We start from the raw sequence: 20,817 nt of genomic DNA, 5'->3' as shown, positions 1-20,817 counted from the left end.
CTAGAGACACCATGGATGGAAGAATGGATGTCATCTAGTGACACCATGGAGGGAAGAATGGATGTTATCTAGAGACACCATGGAGGGAAGAATGGATGTTATCTAGAGACACCATGGACGGAAGAATGGATGTTATCTAGAGACACCATGGAGGGAAGAATGGATGTTATCTAGAGAGACCATGGAGGGAAGAATGGATGTTATCTAGAGAGACCATGGAGGGAAGAATGGATGTTATCTAGAGAGATCATGGAGGGAAGAATGGATGTTATCTAGAGAGACCATGGATGGAAGTATGGATGTTATATAGAGAGACCATGGAGGGAAGAATGGATGTTATCTAGAGAGACCATGGAGGGAAGAATGGATGTTATCTAGAGAGACCATGGAGGGAAGAATGGATGTTATCTAGAGAGACAACATGGATGGAAGAATGGATGTTATCTAGAGAGACCATGGAGGGAAGAATGGATGTTATCTAGAAACACCATGGAGACCCCCCCCACACACACAGACACACACACACACAGAACCCCTCAACCCACACACACAGAACCCCCCCCCCCCACACACAGACACACACACACAGAACCCCCCACACACTCACACAGAACCCCCCCACACACACACACCCACACACACAGAACCCCTCAACCCACACACACAGAACCCCCCCCCACACACACAGACACACACACACACACAGAACCCCCCACACACTCACACAGAACCCCCCCACACACACACCCACACACACAGAACCCCTCAACCCACACACACAGAATACCTCCCCCGACACTGAACATAAAACAGAGTTGAAACATCTTCCTTTTTTCACTGAAATTCCAGGAATCATTAAAAATGTTAACTAAATGTTAAATAATTCCTAAATCATATTTGTCGTGTTGTATAGAACTAAGACCACATAGGGAACAGGAATCAGGGTTTTAAATGGAGAGAGGGAGTGTTAAATGGGCTTAGCATGGCAGAGAGCCGGCTCAACAAAAGGAACATATATATGAGCTTGAAGTGATTGAAGTCTCTGGCTCTCTTCTCCTTCGTCTTCTCAGATGAGCTCTGAGTGTTTGATTCTCTCCACACCTCTTAAATAAACTGCTTGCTTAATTTCACACCGCGCCATCAAACACACACTGGTACACACGCACGTACGCAAAAGCACACACACTTAATTTTACACCTCGCATTTGAAAAATGACAAACACTTTCATTAGATTCAGGAGAGGGGACTTTAATGTTCCTTTAAAACCATGGAGGAAGAGAGGGGGAGGAGGAATGGAGGAAGGGAGGAAGGAGGGAAGAGGGGGAGAGAGGGAGAAGAGGGAGGAGAGGGGGAGGAGGGAGGAGGGGAGAGGGAGAGGAGGGGGGAGAGAGGGAGGAGAGCGGGAGGAGGAGGAAGAGAGGGGGAGGAGGAATGGAGGAAGGGAGGAAGGAGGGAAGAGGGGGAGAAGAGGGAGGAGAGGGGGAGGAGGGAGGAGGGGGAGAGGGAGAGGAGGGGGGAGAGAGGGAGGAGAGCGGGAGGAGGAGGGAGAAGAGGGTGAAAGAGGAGAGGGAGGAGAGATGAGAAGGAGAGGGAGGAGAGATGAGAAGGGGAGGGAGGAGAAATGAGAAGAGAGGAGAGGGGGAGGAGGAAGGAGGAGAGAGGGAGGAGAGAGAGAGAGGGAGGGAGGGGAGGGAGGAGGAGGGAGGGAGAGGGGGAGGAGGAGGGAGGAGAGGGAGGGAGGGACATAAATAAAATAACTAGGTGAGGGAGGGAGGGAGGGAGGGAGGGAGGGAGGGAGGGAGGGAGGGAGGGAGGGAGGGGGAGGGAGGGAGGGAGGGAGGGAGGGAGGGAGGGAGGGAGGGAGGGAGGGAGGGAGGAGGGCGGAGGAGGAGGAGGGAGGAGAGGGAGCAGGGAGGGAGAAGGTGAGGGTGGAGAGAGGAGAGGGAGGAGAGATGAGAAGGGGAGGGAGGAGAGGGGAGGAAGGAATGAGGAGAGAGTAGAGAGAGGAGGGATGGAGGAAGGGAGAGAAGAGGGATTAGAGGGGGAGGAGAGATGGAGGGAGGGAGGAGAGAAGAGGAGGAGGATGGAGGAGAGGGAGGAGGGAGGAGAGGGAGAAGAGAGAGAGGGGGGGAGGAGAGAAGAGGAGGAGGATGGAGGAGAGGGAGGAGGGAGGAGAGAGGAGAGGGAGGGAGGGAGGAGAGATGAGAAGGGGAGGGAGAAGAGGGGAGGGGAGGGAGGAGGGACATAAATAAAAGAACTAGGTGAAGGAGGAGTGTGATAAACCAGTGCAGAGAGCCTTCCAGAACAAGAAGAAAAGCCTACGACAGCATCTGCTTTGATGATTTCAATATTCATTTTTTCCTCTCCTTGCCTCTTCTTTAGCATTTTGTTTTCCTGCGATTGGTAACGCTCTTCTTCCCTGTCTTCTCTACGCTGGAGCATATTTACATACGTTTACGGAGGTGCGAGTGCTTACGCCGTGTTTGGGTTTCTCCGTCTGCTTTTTGGCGACAGTATGTTATTCCTACGCATGTTGCCTGGGAAACAGGTCACAGATAGGGTTATCACAGGAGCTGGGAGGTGAAACACACACACACACACACACACACACACACACACACACACACACACACACACACACACACACACACACACACACACACACACACACACACACACACACACACACACACACACACACACACACACACACACGCACACACACGCACACACGCACACACACAGGGGCTGAGAGATGGAAGCAGACAGGCATGCTCGTACACACGACCACCGTAGAGACACATCACCTGCTTAGTTAGTTAGTTCCCCTTGTTTTAGGAGATGCAGTAGAACAGACTGGAAGTCGCCACCCTTGAGATGGCTAATTCACCATTCACAAATCCTATCCACACACACACACAGATACGCACACATACACACACACACACACACACACAGACACACACATACACACACATACACACACATACACACACATGCACACACACACACACACAGACACAGAGTGACTGTGTGGAGGAATTCTTCTGAGAAAGAGAGATGGAAGGAGAGAAAAGATGACAGACAACAAAGAGTAAGAACAAGAGAGAGAGAGAGAGAGAGAGAGAGAGAGAGAGAGAGAGAGAGAGGAAGGGGGAGAGAGGGGTTAAGAGAGAAGGAAAGAGAACAAGAGAGAGGTAGGGAGGGAGTGAGAGAATGAGTGGGAGGGAGGGGAGAGAGAGGGGGAGGGAATGAGAGAAGGAAAGACAGAATAAGAGAGGGTGAGTGGGAGGGAGTGGGGGGAAGAGAGAGAGGGGGAGAGAGAGGGAGAGAGAGGGAGAGACAGAATAAGAGAGGGTGAGTGGGAGGGAGGGGGAGAGAGAGAGGGGGAGAGAGAGAGGGAGAGAGAGGGAAAGACAGAGGGAAAGATAGAATACGAGAGGGTGAGTGGGAGGGAGGGGGAGAGAGAGAGGGAGAGAGAGGGAAAGAGAGAGGGAAAGAGAGAGGGAAAGAGAGAATAAGAGACAGAGGGGGAGAGAGAGGGCCATTAACCCTGACCACTGAAGCATCTCTTCTCTATCATTAAAGACCCCTGTATTATTGAAGAGGCAATGTGTGTGTGTGTGTGTGTGTGTGTGTGTGTGTGTGTGTGTGTGTGTGTGTGTGTGTGTGTGTGTGTGTGTGTGTGTTATTGAGGAGGTAATGTGTGTTATTATTAAAGAGGTAATGTGTGTTATTATTGAAGAGATCATGTGTGTTGTTATTGAATAGGTAATGTGTGTTATTACAGAAGAGGTAATGTCTGTTATTACAGAAGAGGTAATGTGTGTTATTACAGAAGAGGTCATGTGTGTTATTACAGAAGAGGTAATGTGTATTATTATAGAAGAGGTAATGTGTGTTATCATAGAAGAGGTAATGTGTGTTAGTATAGAAGAGGTAATGTGTGTTACTATAGAAGAGGCCATGCGTGTTATTATAGAAGAGGTCCTGGGTGTTATTACAGAAGAGGTAATGTGTGTTATTATAGAAGAGGTCATGTGTGTTATTATAGAAGAGGTAATGTGTGTTGTTATAGAAGAGGTAATGTGTGTTATTATTGAAGAGGTAATGTGTGTTGTCATAGAAGGGGTAATATGTGTTATTACAGAAGAGGTAATGTGTGTTATTATAGAAGAGGTCACGTGTGTTATTATAGAAGAGGTAATGTGTGTTGTTATAGAAGAGGTAATGTGTGCTATTATAGAAGAGGTAATGTGTGTTGTTATTGAAGAGTTAATGTGTGTTATTATAGAAGAGGTAATGTGTGTTATTATAGAAGAGGTAATGTGTGTTATTATAGAAGAGATCATGTGTGTTATTATAGAAGAGGTAATGTGTGTTATTATAGAAGAGGTAATGTGTGTTATTATTGAAGAGGTCATGTGTGTTATTATTGAGGAGGTAATGTGTGTTATTATTGAGGAGGTAATGTGTGTTATTGTAGAAGAGGTAATGTGTGATATTGAGGAGGTAATGTGTGTTATTATAGAAGAGGTCATGTGTGTTATTATTGAAGAGGTAATGCCAGAGAAACTCTATACGGTTGATACAGGTATTTGTTTCTTCCCTTCTCTCTCCTCGTCCCCTGAATACTAAACGACAACTTTAACACACTGTAACTTCAGTCTTCAAACGGACGGACGAGATGCGGACGAGATGCATGAAGGGCTTTCATTTCTGAACGGTAAAACAGACATGTATGACAACACCCTCAAGTTAAAGGTGACATTAGCTTCAATGTCTAAATACATACATGAGGTGTGTGTGTGTGTGTGTGTGTGTGTGTGTGTGTGTGTGTGTGTGTGTGTGTGTGTGTGTGTGTGTGTGTGTGTGTGTGTGTGTGTGTGTGTGTATGTGTATGTGTGTATGTGTATGTGTGTGTGTGTGTGTGTATGTGTGTGTGTGTGTATGTGTGTATGTGTGTGTGTGTGTATGTGTGTGTGTGTGTGTCTGTGTGTGTGTGTGTCTGTGTGTGTGTGTGTGTGTGTGTGTCTCTGTGTGTGTGTGTGTGTCTGTGTGTGTGTGTGTGTTGACCTTGAGGCCATCTGTACTGGAGCAGCTCAGTAACACTAGGTTGTCCCGGTCAGTGTGTGTGTGGCTCGGGTTCCAGGGCCACAGTTCATCATTAGTGTTTGTCAGGGAGCACCAACACACTGCTACGTCCTGGAGACAGTTCAGATCCACACGCCTGCCCTGCCTGCGCCCTGCAGGGCCACGCACCTCCACACACACCACCTAGAGAGAGAGAGAGACACTGTTACTACACACACTGTTACTACACACACTGTTACTACACACACCACCTAGAGAGAGAGAGACACTGTTACTACACACACTGTTACTACACACACTGTTACTACACACACTGTTACTACACACACTGTTACTATACACACTGTTACTATACACACTGTTACTACACACACTGTTACTACACACACTGTTACTAACATTTCTTTCCCTGGGATGTTGACTGTTGAGAGGGGAGGTGAAGAGACAGCTAACGTCAGGCCACTAGAAACCATCATCTCCCTCCCTCCCTCCGTCCCTCCCTCCCTCCCTCCCTCCCTCCCTCCCTCCCTCCCTCCCCTCCCTCCCTCATTCTTTTTCTCTCTCTATCACTGTCTTTTTCTCTCTCTCTCATTCACTCTCCCCCTCCCTCTCTCCCTTGTCTCTCTCCCTCCTGCACTTTCCCCCTCTCCCTCCCTCTTTCTCTCCTTTCTCTCCTCTTTCATTCTCCTTCCATCCTTGTCTCTCTCCCTCCCTCTTTCTGTCTCCCTCCCAAATGTTGTAGAATACAGACAACACAAGTCACATCATCAAAGACCCTTTCTTACCCCTGACGTATCAACCCCCCCCCCCGTTTTTTTAACATTCGAAGCCAAGTGTGATTTCAGTCACAACAAAGATCATCCATTTATTTGGATGAGACTTCTTGGTCATGCCCCCCCCTCCCCCACGCGCCCCAGTCCTTAGCGCTACGCGGCAGCGCTAAGCTAACTGCTAACACTGCCATTATCACATTACTAGCAGGCTTTTTTTGGGGCACGGAGGGGCAAGCGGGGCGGGACAGGGAGGCTCTGAAAGCAATCGCTCCTGCCGTACGTCTGGCTCCAGAAGAAGGGGCCTGATAAGGGGATCTCCTCCCATGACCCCCCCCAGCCCCCTGGATGGTACAGCCCAGCCCTGGTCCCCTGGATGGTACAGCCCAGCCCTGGTCCACTGGGCTAAACTAGAAAAAGAGGCTGCTAACTAATCCCCCAGAAAGTGGTTTTGATTATTGCTGACCAGCAAACGCCAGAAAGAAAAAAAGATGGGAAAGCAAAAGGGTGGAGGAGACAAAATGGAGGACGGAGGATGAAGGGGGTAAGAGATACGTGTTGTTTAAACATCCATTCATTTATGTATTAGTTCTTCACCTACACCAGTCCTCTTCTCTTCTGATGATCTTTCCTCCCTAAAACTCCTCTCATCCTACATCCTCTCTCCTCTCTCATCCTACATCCTCTCTCATCTTACATCCTCTCTCCTCTCTCATCCTACATCCTCTCTCCTCTCTCATCCTACATCCCCTCTCCTCTCACATCCTACATCCTCTCTCATCCTACATCCTCTCTCCTCTCTCATCCTACATCCTCTCTCCTCTCTCATCCTACATCCTCTATCCTCTCTCATCCTACATCCTCTCTCATCCTACATCCTCTCTCCTCTCTCATCCTACATCCCCTCTCCTCTCTCATCCTACATCCTCTCTCATCCTACATCCTCTCTCCTCTCTCATCCTACATCCTCTCTCCTCTCTCATCCTACATCCTCTCTTCTCTCTCATCCTACATCCCCTCTCCTCTCTCATCCTTTATCCTCTCTCATCCTACATCCCCTCTCCTCTCTCATCCTACATCATCTCTCATCCTACATCCTCTCTCCTCTCTCATCCTACATCCTCTATCCTCTCTCATCCTACATCCTCTCTCATCCTACATCCTCTCTCCTCTCTCATCCTACATCCTCTCTCCTCTCTCATCCTACATCCTCTCTCCTCTCTCATCCTACATCCTCTCTCATCTCTCATCCTTTATCCTCTCTCATCCTACATCCCCTCTCCCTCTCTCATCCTACATCCTCTCTCATCCTACATCCTCTCTCCTCTCTCCTCTCTCATCCTACATCCTCTCTCCTCTTTCATCCTTTATCCTCTCTCATTCTACATCCCCTCTCCTCTCTCATCCTACATCCTCTCTCATCCTACATCCTCTATCCTCTCTACTCTCTCATCTGACATCCTCTCTCCTCTCTCATCCTACATCCTCTCTCATCCTACATTCTCTCTCCTCTCTCATCCTACATCCTCTCTCATCCTACATCCTCTATCCTCTCTCATTCTACATCCTACATCCTCTTTCTCCTACATCCTCTCTCCTCTCTCTCCTCCATGCCTACACCCTCTCTCCTACATCCCTACATCCTCTCTCCTCTCTCTCCTCCATTCCTACATCCTCTCTCCTCTCTCTCCTCCATTCCTACATCCTCTCTCCTCTCTCTCCTCCATGCCTACACCCTCTCTCCTACATCCCTACATCCTCTCTCCTCTCTCCAACATCCTCTCTCCTCTCTCTCCTCCATTCCTACATCCTCTCTCCTCGCTCTCCTCCATTCCTCCATCCTCTCCTCTCTCTCCTCCATTCCTACATCCTCTCTCCCATCTCTCCTCTCTCCTCCATTCCCACATCCCCTCTCCTCTCTCTCCTCCATTCTTATATCTCCCTCTTCTCTCTCTCCTGCATTCCTACATCCCCCTCTCCACTCTCTCCTCCATTCCTATATCCCCCTCTTCTCTCTCTCCTCCATTCCTATATCCCCCTCTTCTCTCTCTCCTCCATTCCTATATCCCCCTCCCCTCTCTCTCCTCCATTCCTACATCCCCCTCTCCACTCTCTCCTCCATTCCTATATCCCCCTCTTCTCTCTCTCCTCCATTCCTATATCCCCCTCCTCTCTCTCCTCCATTCCTACATCCCCCTCTCCACTCTCTCCTCCATTCCTACATCCCCCTCTCCTCTCTCTCCTCCATTCCTATATCCCACTCTTCTCTCTCTCCTCCATTCCTATATCCCCTCTTCTCTCTCTCCTCCATTCCTATATCCCCCTCTTCTCTCTCTCCTCCATCCCTATATTCCCATGCCTATAACTGTCACTGGTGTAGTGAATAGTCTAGTCTAGTGTGCATATGCATGTATGAATAGAGCTGCTGACTCCATTGTGTGTTCAGGGCAACAGATAAAGCTCAATGAAAGACTATTTGAAATGGCTCAGACAATGATCTGAGGAACATAGAGACATAGACCACACTATCATACCTGCAATGTCACCTGTCCGTCTCGTTGGGGCTCGGTGTGGGCGTGTGAGGGGACCGGTGTGTGGGGGCAGAGAGACGTTTCCCCCCCAAGCACCCAGAGAGCTCATTACAACACTGTGGCACGCAGAGCGTGGCGGCACATCCCAAAAATATGTTCATTTCCAAAATAACAACTCCAAACCACTCCCCCCCCACCCACATTAATAATGTAGGAGTAGACGGACCAACGACTTTAAACAGCACCACATTAAGGTTGTTAAGGTGGGGTTATATATAGTTTGTTCAGCCCGCTTCTGTTTCGTGCGGGCTTGTTCGTCTGTTCTGTGTTTGAGTGTATTTTGTTTGTATTTTGGGTTTCGCGCTGTCCGTTATTATTTCTGATCATTTGTTTTCCTACTGTTGTTCATGTTATTTTTCCTGGACATTAAAAGCGTGTCTTTTCCCACATCTTTTGCTCTCCGCGCCTAGGATCAGCGATGGATCAAATGATGGAAAGGATGGATCGTTGGGAGAGGAATGGTCTCCTTACTACCCCACCGACCCTCCCACCAGCAACTCTACCATCTCCCCCATCTGTATAGTATCTCGTATAGACCAGGTTACCTCAACACTAAGGCCGACGCGCTGTCAAGACTCTATGACACTGAGGACAGGTCCATCGATCCTACTCCCATCATTACAGGCAGCTAAGCTGGTGGCACCAGTAGTATGGGATGTGGACGCGGACATCAAGCGGGCGCTAAGGGAGGAACCTGCGCCTCCACAATGTCCGGAGGGTCGTAGGTACGTGCCGCTTGCTGTTCGTGATCAATTGATTCGATGGGCTCATTGTCTACCCTCGTCGGGTCACCCAGGTATTTTTAGGACAGTGCGAGGTCTTCAGAGGAAGTACCGGTGGCCCATTTTGAGGAGGGATGTGCGATTCTATGTCTCCTCCTGTTCGGTGTGCGCCCAGAGTAAGGCTCCTAGACACCTGCCACGAGGTAAATTACAACCTCTTCCCGTTCCACAACGGCCGTGGACCCATCTATCGGTGGATTTTCTTACTGACCTTCCCCCCTCTCAGGGTAACACAACGATCCTGGTCGTTGTGGATCGGCTCTAAGTCCTGCCGTCTTATCCCATTGCCCGGTCTCCCTACGGCCCTACAGACTGCGGAAGCTCTTTTCACCCATGTCTTCCGGCACTACGGGGTGCCCGAGGATATAGTTTCTGATCGGGGCCCCCAGTTTATCTCCCGTGTTTGGAGGGCATTTATGGAACGTCTGGGGGTCTCGGTCAGCCTGACCTCAGGGTATCACCCGGAGAGTAATGGGCAGGTGGAGAGAGTGAACCAGGAGGTGGGTAGGTTTCAGCGGTCGTATTGCCAGGACCGGCCAGGGGAGTGGGCGAGATATTTTTTTTATTTAATTTTTTATTTCACCTTTATTTAACCAGGTAGGCTAGTTGAGAACAAGTTCTCATTTACAACTGCGACCTGGCCAAGATAAAGCATAGCAGTGTGAACAGACAACACAGAGTTATAGAGAGGTATAGAGGTATAGTGGTCTGATACGGCTGGTATAGTGGTCTGATACGGCTGGTATAGTGGTCTGATAGGGCTGGTATAGTGGTCTGATAGGGCTGGTATAGTGGTCTGATACGGCTGGTATAGTGGTCTGATACGGCTGGTATAGTGGTCTGATAGGGCTGGTATAGTGGTCTGATACAGCTGGTATAGTGGTCTGATACAGCTGGTATAGTGGTCTGATACGGCTGGTATAGTGGTCTGATACAGCTGGTATAGTGGTCTGATACAGCTGGTATAGTGGTCTGATACGGCTGGTATAGTGGTCTGATAGGGCTGGTATAGTGGTCTGATACGGCTGGTATAGTGGTCTGATAGGGCTGGTATAGTGGTCTGATACTGCTGGTATAGTGGTCTGATAGGGCTGGTATAGTGGTCTGATAGGGCTGGTATAGTGGTCTGATAGGGCTGGTATAGAGGTCTGATACAGCTGGTATAGTGGTCTGATAGGGCTGGTATAGTGGTCTGATAGGGCTGGTATAGTGGTCTGATACGGCTGGTATAGTGGTCTGATAGGGCTGGTATAGTGGTCTGATACGGCTGGTATAGTGGTCTGATACAGCTGGTATAGTGGTCTGATACTGCTGGTATAGTGGTCTGATACGGCTGGTATAGTGGTCTGATAGGGCTGGTATAGTGGTCTGATACAGCTGGTATAGTGGTCTGATAGGGCTGGTATAGTGGTCTGATACAGCTGGTATAGAGGTCTGATACAGCTGGTATAGTGGTCTGATACAGCTGGTATAGAGGTCTGATAGGGCTGGTATAGTGGTCTGATAGGGCTGGTATAGTGGTCTCACCATACGGCTGGTATAGAGGTCTGATACAGCTGGTATAGTGGTCTGATAGGGCTGGTATAGTGGTCTGATACAGCTGGTATAGTGGTCTGATACGGCTGGTATAGAGGTCTGATACGGCTGGTATAGTGGTCTCACCATACGGCTGGTATAGTGGTCTGATACGGCTGGTATAGAGGTCTGATAGGGCTGGTATAGTGGTCTGATAGGGCTGGTATAGTGGTCTCACCATACGGCTGGTATAGTGGTCTGATACGGCTGGTATAGTGGTCTGATAGGGCTGGTATAGTGGTCTGATACAGCTGGTATAGTGGTCTGATACAGCTGGTATAGAGGTCTGATACGGCTGGTATAGTGGTCTCACCATACGGCTGGTATAGTGGTCTGATACTGCTGGTATAGTGGTCTGATATGGCTGGTATAGTGGTCTGATAGGGCTGGTATAGTGGTCTGATACTACTGGTATAGTGGTCTGATACGGCTGGTATAGTGGTCTGATACGGCTGGTATAGTGGTCTGATAGGGCTGGTATAGAGGTCTGATACAGCTGGTATAGTGGTCTGATACGGCTGGTATAGTGGTCTGATACAGCTGGTATAGTGGTCTGATAGGGCTGGTATAGTGGTCTGATACGGCTGGTATAGTGGTCTGATACAGCTGGTATAGTGGTCTGATAGGGCTGGTATAGTGGTCTGATACGGCTGGTATAGTGGTCTGATACAGCTGGTATAGTGGTCTGATAGGGCTGGTATAGTGGTCTGATAGGGCTGGTATAGTGGTCTGATAGGGCTGGTATAGTGGTCTGATAGGGCTGGTATAGTGGTCTGATAGGGCTGGTATAGTGGTCTGATACGGCTGGTATAGTGGTCTGATACGGCTGGTATAGTGGTCTGATAGGGCTGGTATAGTGGTCTGATAGGGCTGGTATAGTGGTCTGATACAGCTGGTATAGTGGTCTGATACAGCTGGTATAGTGGTCTGATACGGCTGGTATAGTGGTCTGATACAGCTGGTATAGTGGTCTGATAGGGCTGGTATAGTGGTCTGATACGGCTGGTATAGTGGTCTGATACAGCTGGTATAGTGGTCTGATACGGCTGGTATAGTGGTCTGATACAGCTGGTATAGTGGTCTGATAGGGCTGGTATAGTGGTCTGATAGGGCTGGTATAGTGGTCTCACCATACTGCTGGTATAGTGGTCTGATACAGCTGGTATAGTGGTCTGATAGGGCTGGTATAGTGGTCTGATACGGCTGGTATAGTGGTCTGATACGGCTGGTATAGTGGTCTGATAGGGCTGGTATAGTGGTCTGATAGGGCTGGTATAGTGGTCTGATACGGCTGGTATAGTGGTCTGATACGGCTGGTATAGTGGTCTGATATGGCTGGTATAGTGGTCTGATAGGGCTGGTATAGTGGTCTGATACGGCTGGTATAGTGGTCTGATACGGCTGGTATAGTGGTCTGATAGGGCTGGTATAGTGGTCTGATACAGCTGGTATAGTGGTCTGATACAGCTGGTATAGTGGTCTGATACGGCTGGTATAGTGGTCTGATAGGGCTGGTATAGAGGTCTGATACGGCTGGTATAGTGGTCTGATAGGGCTGGTATAGAGGTCTGATACGGCTGGTATAGTGGTCTGATAGGGCTGGTATAGTGGTCTGATAGGGCTGGTATAGTGGTCTGATACGGCTGGTATAGTGGTCTGATATGGCTGGTATAGTGGTCTGATAGGGCTGGTATAGTGGTCTGATAGGGCTGGTATAGTGGTCTGATAGGGCTGGTATAGTGGTCTGATAGGGCTGGTATAGTGGTCTGATAGGGCTGGTATAGTGGTCTGATACGGCTGGTATAGAGGTCTGATAGGGCTGGTATAGTGGTCTGATAGGGCTGGTATAGAGGTCTGATACGGCTGGTATAGTGGTCTGATACAGCTGGTATAGTGGTCTGATACAGCTGGTATAGTGGTCTGATACGGCTGGTATAGTGGTCTGATACGGCTGGTATAGTGGTCTGATAGGGCTGGTATAGTGGTCTGATAGGGCTGGTATAGTGGTCTGATACAGCTGGTATAGTGGTCTGATAGGGCTGGTATAGTGGTCTGATACAGCTGGTATAGTGGTCTGATATGGCTGGTATAGTGGTCTGATACAGCTGGTATAGTGGTCTGATAGGGCTGGTATAGTGGTCTGATACAGCTGGTATAGTGGTCTGATACGGCTGGTATAGTGGTCTGATACAGCTGGTATAGTGGTCTGATACGGCTGGTATAGTGGTCTGATACAGCTGGTATAGTGGTCTGATAGGGCTGGTATAGTGGTCTGATAGGGCTGGTATAGAGGTCTGATAGGGCTGGTATAGTGGTCTGATACGGCTGGTATAGAGGTCTGATAGGGCTGGTATAGTGGTCTGATACAGCTGGTATAGTGGTCTGATAGGGCTGGTATAGTGGTCTGATAGGGCTGGTATAGTGGTCTGATAGGGCTGGTATAGAGGTCTGATAGGGCTGGTATAGTGGTCTGATACGGCTGGTATAGAGGTCTGATATGGCTGGTATAGTGGTCTGATAGGGCTGGTATAGTGGTCTGATAGGGCTGGTATAGAGGTCTGATACAGCTGGTATAGTGGTCTGATACGGCTGGTATAGAGGTCTGATATGGCTGGTATAGTGGTCTGATAGGGCTGGTATAGTGGTCTGATAGGGCTGGTATAGTGGTCTGATAGGGCTGGTATAGTGGTCTGATAGGGCTGGTATAGTGGTCTGATACGGCTGGTATAGTGGTCTGATACAGCTGGTATAGTGGTCTGATAGGGCTGGTATAGTGGTCTGATACGGCTGGTATAGTGGTCTGATAGGGCTGGTATAGTGGTCTGATACAGCTGGTATAGTGGTCTGATACGGCTGGTATAGTGGTCTGATACGGCTGGTATAGTGGTCTGATAGGGCTGGTATAGTGGTCTGATACGGCTGGTATAGTGGTCTGATAGGGCTGGTATAGTGGTCTGATACAGCTGGTATAGTGGTCTGATAGGGCTGGTATAGTGGTCTGATACGGCTGGTATAGTGGTCTGATAGGGCTGGTATAGTGGTCTGATACGGCTGGTATAGGGCTGGTATAGTGGTCTGATACAGCTGGTATAGTGGTCTGATAGGGCTGGTATAGTGGTCTGATAGGGCTGGTATAGTGGTCTGATACAGCTGGTATAGTGGTCTGATAGGGCTGGTATAGTGGTCTGATACGGCTGGTATAGTGGTCTGATAGGGCTGGTATAGTGGTCATTCCAAAATCATGGTCATTAATAAGGAGTTGGTCCCCCCTTTGCTGCCATAACAGCCTCCACTCTTCTGGGAAGGGTTTCCACTAGATGTTGGAACATTGCCGCCGGGACTTGCTTCCATTCAGCCACAAGCATTAGCGAGGTCGGGCACTGATGTTGGGCGATTAGGCCTCGCTCACGGTCGGCAATCCAATTCATCTCAATGGTGTTCGATTGGGTTGAAGTCAGGGCTCTGAGCAGGCCAGTCAAGTTCTTCGACACCGATCTGGACAAACCGTTTGTGTATGGACCTCACTTTGTGCACCGGGGGCGTTGTGAGAGGGAAACAGGACAGGACCTTCCCCAAACTGTTGCCACAAAGTTGGAAGCCCAGAATCCTCTATAGTGTCATTGTATGTCATAGCATTAAGATTTCCCTTCACTGGAACTAAGGGGCCCGAACCAACCTCAAAACAGCCCCAGACCATTATACCTCCTCCACCAGACTACGTTGGGGCAGGTCGCGTTCTCCTGGCATCCGCCAAACTCAGATTTCCAGATGGTGAAGCGTGATTAATCACTTCAGAGATCACGTTTCCTCTGTGTGCGGCTGTTCAGCCATGGAAACACAATTGATGAAGCTCCCAACGAACAGTTCTTGTGCTTACATTGCTTCCAGAGGCAGTTTGGAATTTGGCCGTTTTTTGGAAATCTGTATTTCTTTTAGTGTGTATGTATAGTGTGTGTGTGCAGTGTGTGTGTGTGTGTGTGTGTGTGCAGTGTGTGTGTGCAGTGTGTGTATATAGTGTGTGTGTGTGTGTGTGTGTGTATGTATAGTGTGTGTGTGTGTGTGTGTGTGTGTGTGTGTGTGTGTGTGTGTGTGTGTGTGTGTGTGTGTGTGTGTGTGTGCGCAGTGTGTGTGTGTGTGTGTATGTATAGTGTGTGTGTGTGTGTGTGTGTGTGTGTGTGTGTGTGTGTGTGTGTGTGTGTGTGTGTGTGTGTATAGTGTGTGTGTGTGTGTGTGCAGTGTGTGCGCAGTGTGTGTGTGTGTGTGTGTGTGTATGTATAGTGTGTGTGTGCAGTGTGTGTGTATATAGTGTGTGTGTATATGTATAGTGTGTGTATATAGTGTGTGTGTGTGTGTATATGTATAGTGTGTGTATATAGTGTGTGTGTGTGTGTATATGTATAGTGTGTGTATACTGTGCCTTGAGTTCTGAGGGGGAGAGTTTCTCCAGTCGGCGGCTGGTGTCAGGGGATCCCTGCTTCTTCCTGTTCAGATAGACTACACACACCTGGCTCTTCTCCAGGAATGACAGCAGCAGCAGCCTATCACTGAGCACCGCTGGGGATGACATCACACACAAAGGGTAAAGGTCAAGGTCTTAGACGGTGTGGTGAGTGTGATTCGAACTGTTTAGATTTGTATGAGCAGTGTAATAGTGGAGCGTCAACCTCCCTCCCTCCCTCCCCCCTCCCTCCCTCCCTCCCTCCTCCCTCCCTCCCTCCCTCCCTCTCCCTCTCCCTCCCTCCCTCCCTCCCTCTCTCTCTCTCTCTCTCTCTCCCTCCCTCCCAAACATTGAATAGTTAGGACAGTGTTTCCCAAACTCCCCCAAGGGGTGCATGTTTTTGCCCCTAGCACTACACAGCTGATTCAGTCCAGAAAAGCTTGATGATGAGTTGATCATTTGAATCAACTGTGTAGTGCTAGAAGGCAAAAACAAACTGAAATGTGCGCGCCCTTGTGGTTCCCAGGGCTGAGTTTGGGAAACTCTGAGGTGGACCAAGGGGTAGGAAGTGAATTGGGACCAGCTGTGACACACGACGGTTTCCCCCCGCTCTAAACCTTACAGTAGAGCTACAATCCTTGTTGACATATTTCATGATGGAACTAAGCAGCCATTACGATCCTTGTTGACATATTTCATGATGGAACTTAACGGCCATACGATCCTTGTTGACATATTTCATGATGGTACTAAGCAGCCATTACGATCCTTTTCCAAAACTCTCTGTTTTTTAAACTCTCACTTCATCCCAATTTCAACAAGGAGCTGTGATTGCGTCACACAGAGCAGTAGAATACGCATATTTTACACCGTCAAAGTATTACCGGCTGTTATTTGGCAGACAGAGGCCAAACGGCACATATACCTCACAGTTAACCCAACACACACACACACACACACACACGCACGCACACACGCACACACGCACACACACACACACACACACACACACACACACACACACACACACACACACACACACACACACACACACACACACACACACACACACACACACACACACACACACACACACACACACACACACACACACACACACGTAGTAAGCCGCCATTGCACATTATGTCAACATGTTGCTCAGAGGTTGGCGTGTGTGTGTTAACATATTTCTCATTCAGTCAGTCAATGGAACAGCGTTAAGTGGATTTTTAAGGGGTCTGTTTACCCCCGCCCCTAATCTCCCCACATCAGCCACCTGGTCTCAAGTGGTCCAACCAACGCCCCGGTCCATCCTCAATCCCAAATCCTTCATTTAGGATTTTGTTGTTTGATCGGATTAAATATAATCTAATAATCCCGTTTATAGACACTCTAGTCAGATCAATACCAAACGGACCATTTTAACATGTTTATGAGTCATCTATAGCTGTGTCCCAAAAGGCCCCTTATTCCCTATATAGTGCACTACTTCTTGACCAGGGACCATAGAGAATAGGGTGCCATTTTGGAAAAACTCTATGAAAAAGCCTGTGAAAAAGCCTATGGAAAAGCCTATGGAAAAGCCTATGGAAAAGCCTATGCGTAATGTATCAGAAAGACACTTTATGCATGACTTTGTTTCGGGAGAGTTAAGGCGATCATTGATGGTGGTATTTTATAATCATAGACATGTAAGACCAGTAGCATTAACATAAATACCGGATAAAACCTAAGTCTTTAATACAGGACATATTATAAGGCTTCGTGTTCCAGATATACACACTCAACTGTTCTGATTTCAAATTCTATTTTTTTTCCTCTCATATTCTGAGATGATATTTGCCCCGACTTCTCCCTCTCTTAATTATTCACTTTTCACGCAGCCACAGCGTGCGTCAGGAGCATAATTATACACCCGTACACAAACATAGCACAAGCCATTGCTAATTGCTGTGTAGGTTACTAAATCTAGTGTGTGCATGAGTGTGTGTGTGTGCATGAGTGTGTGTGTGTGCATGAGTGTGTGAGCCAATTCAAAGCAAGGTATGAGAACAGTACATGTAATTTTTTCTTCTCCCCAACCATTTAAATTGGTTTAATTGGTTTAATAAACAGATACATTTTAACGAGAGGGGGGTTTAAGTGCACATCAAGGTTTGCAGAGCTTGGTGAATAGAGTTTCGTTTAGCAGGATCAAGTGCAATTTCATCCCCTACTAGTCTCGAAGGGCCCACAGGCTACTGGTCTGAAGAGGAGGAGAGGAAGGAGAAAAGTAACACAAAAGTAAAGCATTTTGAGAAGAAGAAAGGAGAGGTGAGGGATGGAGAGGAGAGGGATAGAGAGGAGAGGGATGGAAAGGAGAGGGATGGAAAGGAGAGGGATGGAGAGGAGAGGGATGGAAAGGAGAGGGATGGAAAGGAGAGGAGAGGGATGGAAAGGAGAGAGATGGAGAGGAGAGGCGAGGCGAGGGATGTAGAGGAGAGGGATTGAGAAGGAGAGGGATGGAGAGGTGAGGGATGGAAAGGAGAGGGATGGACAGGAGAGGGATTGATAAGGAGAGGGATGGAGAGGAGAGAGATGGATATGAGAGGGATGGAGAGGTGAGGGATGGAGAGGAGAGGGATGGAGATGAGAGGAGAGGGATGGAGAGGAGAGGGATGGAGAGGAGAGGGATGGAGAGGAGTGGGATGGAGAGGAGTGGGAAGGAGAGGAGAGGGATGGAGATGAGAGGAGAGGGATGAGAGGAGAGGGATGGAGAGGAGAGGAGAGGAGGGATGGAGAGGAGAGGGATGGAGAGGAGAGGAGAGGGATGGAGATGAGAGGAGAGGGATGGAGAAGAGAGGGATGGAGAGGAGAGGGATGGAGATGAGAGGAGAGGGATGGAGAGGAGAGGGATGGAGAGGTGAGGGATGGAGAGGAGAGGGATTGAGAAGGAGAGGGATGGAAAGGTGAGGGATGGAAAGGAGAGGGATGGACAGGAGAGGGATGGAGAGGAGAGGTATGGAAAGGAGAGGGATGGAAAGGAGAGGGATGGAGAGGAGAGGGATGGAGAGGGATGGAGAGGAGAGGAGAGGCAAGGGATGGAGAGGTGAGGGATGGAGAGGAGAGGGATGGAGAGGAGAGGGATGGAGAGGAGTGGGATGGAGAGGAGGGGATGGAGAGGAGAGGGATGGAGATGAGAGGAGGGATGGGATGAGAGGAGAGGGATGGAGAGGAGAGGAGAGGAGAGGATGGAGAGGAGAGGGATGGATGGGAGAGGAGAGGGATGGAGATGAGAGGAGAGGGATGGAGAAGAGAGAGATGGAGAGGAGAGGGATGGAGATGAGAGGAGAGGGATGGAGAGGAGAGGGATGGAGAGGTGAGGGATGGAGAGGAGAGGGATGGAAAGGAGAGGGATGGAAAGGAGAGGGATGGAGAGGAGAGGGATGGAGAGGGATGGAGAGGGAGGAGAGGTGAGGCAAGGGATGGAGAGGTGAGGGATGGAGAGGAGAGGGATGGAGAGGAGAGGGATGGAGAGGAGAGGGATGGAGAGGAGTGGGATGGAGAGGAGTGGGATGGAGAGGAGAGGGATGGAGATGAGAGGAGAGGGATGAGAGGAGAGGGATGGAGAGGAGAGGAGAGGAGGGATGGAGAGGAGAGGGATGGAGAGGAGAGGAGAGGGATGGAGATGAGAGGAGAGGGATGGAGAAGAGAGAGATGGAGAGGAGAGGGATGGAGATGAGAGGAGAGGGATGGAGAGGAGAGGGATGGAGAGGTGAGGGATGGAGAGGAGAGGGATGGAGAGGGATGGAGAGGAGAGGGATGGAAAGGAGAGGGATGGAGAGGAGAGGGATGGAGAGGGATGGAGAGGAGAGGGATGGAGAGGAGAGGAGAGGTGAGGCAAGGGATGGAGAGGTGAGGGATGGAGAGGAGAGGGATTGAGAAGGAGAGGGATGGAGAGGTAAGGGATGGAAAGGAGAGGGATGGACAGGAGAGGGATGGAGAGGAGAGGGATTGAGAAGGAGAGGGATGGAGAGGAGAGAGATGGATATGAGAGGGATGGAGAGGTGAGGGATGGAGAGGAGAGGGATGGAGATGAGAGGAGAGGGATGGAGATGAGAGGAGAGGGATGGAGAGGAGAGGGATGGAGAGGAGAGGGATGGAGAGGAATGGAGATGAGAGGAATGGAGATGAGAGGAGAGGGATGGAGAGGAGAGGGATGGAGAGGAGAGGGATGGAGAGGAATGGAGATGAGAGGAATGGAGATGAGAGGAGAGGGATGGAGAGGAAAGGGATGGAGAGGAGAGGAGAGGGATGGAGAGGAGAGGGATAGAGAGATAGAAGCATTAAAATAGTAGAGCAGTGAAAAGAAGAGTCGTGGAGGAAAGATGAAATGGGTAGAAAAGTACATGTTGGAGTCCCTGTCTGGAGACCCTGTCTGGAGTCCCTGTCTGGAGTCCCTGTCTGGGGTCCCTGTCTGGGGTCCCTGTCTGGAGTCCCTGTCTGGAGTCCCTGTCTGGGGTCCCTGTCTGGGGTCCCTGTCTGGAGTCCCTGTCTGGAGTCCCTGTCTGGGGTCCCTGTCTGGGGTCCCTGTCTGGAGTCCCTGTCTGGAGTCCCTGTCTGGGGTCCCTGTCTGGGGTCCCTGTCTGGAGTCCCTGTCTGGAGTCCCTGTCTGGGGTCCCTGTCTGGGGTCCCTGTCTGGAGTCCCTGTCTGGAGTCCCTGTCTGGGGTCCCTGTCTGGGGTCCCTGTCTGGAGTCCCTGTCTGGAGTCCCTGTCTGGAGTCCCTGTCTGGAGTCCCTGTCTGGAGTCCCTGTCTGGAGTCCCTGTCTGGAGACCCTGTCTGGAGTCCCTGTCTGGGGTCCCTGTCTGGGGTCCCTGTCTGGAATCACGGTCTGGTGTCCCTGTCTGGAGTCCCTGTCTGGAGACCCTGTCTGGGGTCCCTGTCTGGGGTCCCTGTCTGGGGTCCCTGTCTGGTGTCCCTGTCTGGAGACCCTGTCTGGGGTCCCTGTCTGGAGACCCTGTCTGGAGTCCCTGTCTGGGGTCCCTGTCTGGAGTCCCTGTCTGGAGACCCTATCTGGGGTCCCTGTCTGGTGTCCCTGTCTGGGTCCCTGTCTGGTGTCCCTGTCTGGAGTCCCTGTCTGGAGTCCCTGTCTGGAGTCCCTGTCTGGGGTCCCTGTCTGGGGTCCCTGTCTGGTGTCCCTGTCTGGTGTCCCTGTCTGGAGTCCCTGTCTGGAGTCCCTGTCTGGAGTCCCTGTCTGGAGTCCCTGTCTGGAGTCCCTGTCTGGAGTCCCTGTCTGGAGTCCCTGTCTGGGGTCCCTGTCTGGTGTCCCTGTCTGGAGTCCCTGTCTGGAGTCCCTGTCTGGTGTCCCTGTCTGGGGTCCCTGTCTGGGGTCCCTGTTTGGTGTCCCTGTCTGGAGTCCCTGTCTGGGTCCCTGTCTGGAGTCCCTGTCTGGGGTCCCTGTCTGGGGTCCCTGTCTGGAGACCCTGTCTGGAGTAACTGTCTGGGGTCACGATCTGGTGTCCCTGTCTGGAGTCCCTGTCTGGGGTCCCTGTCTGGTGTCCCTGTCTGGGGTCCCTGTCTGGGGT

General features: G+C 50.0%; 1 protein-coding gene across 1 annotated transcript in view; it reads right to left on the bottom strand.

Annotated features, from left to right (window-relative positions):
- LOC135511796 (WD repeat-containing and planar cell polarity effector protein fritz homolog) overlaps positions 1-20,817 on the bottom strand; it is a 185,825-nt gene that overhangs the window by 84,114 nt on the left and 80,894 nt on the right. Inside the window, 2 exon segments of the mRNA XM_064933259.1 lie at positions 5,078-5,278; positions 15,231-15,367. Of these exon segments, the coding sequence (XP_064789331.1) occupies positions 5,078-5,278; positions 15,231-15,367 (338 nt within the window).

Source organism: Oncorhynchus masou, chromosome 24, assembly GCF_036934945.1.
Source record: "Oncorhynchus masou masou isolate Uvic2021 chromosome 24, UVic_Omas_1.1, whole genome shotgun sequence".
In the NCBI taxonomy this organism is placed as follows: Eukaryota; Metazoa; Chordata; class Actinopteri; order Salmoniformes; family Salmonidae; genus Oncorhynchus; species Oncorhynchus masou.
Note: the sequence above shows the minus strand (reverse complement) of the source record. Positions and strands in the feature narration are given on the sequence as shown.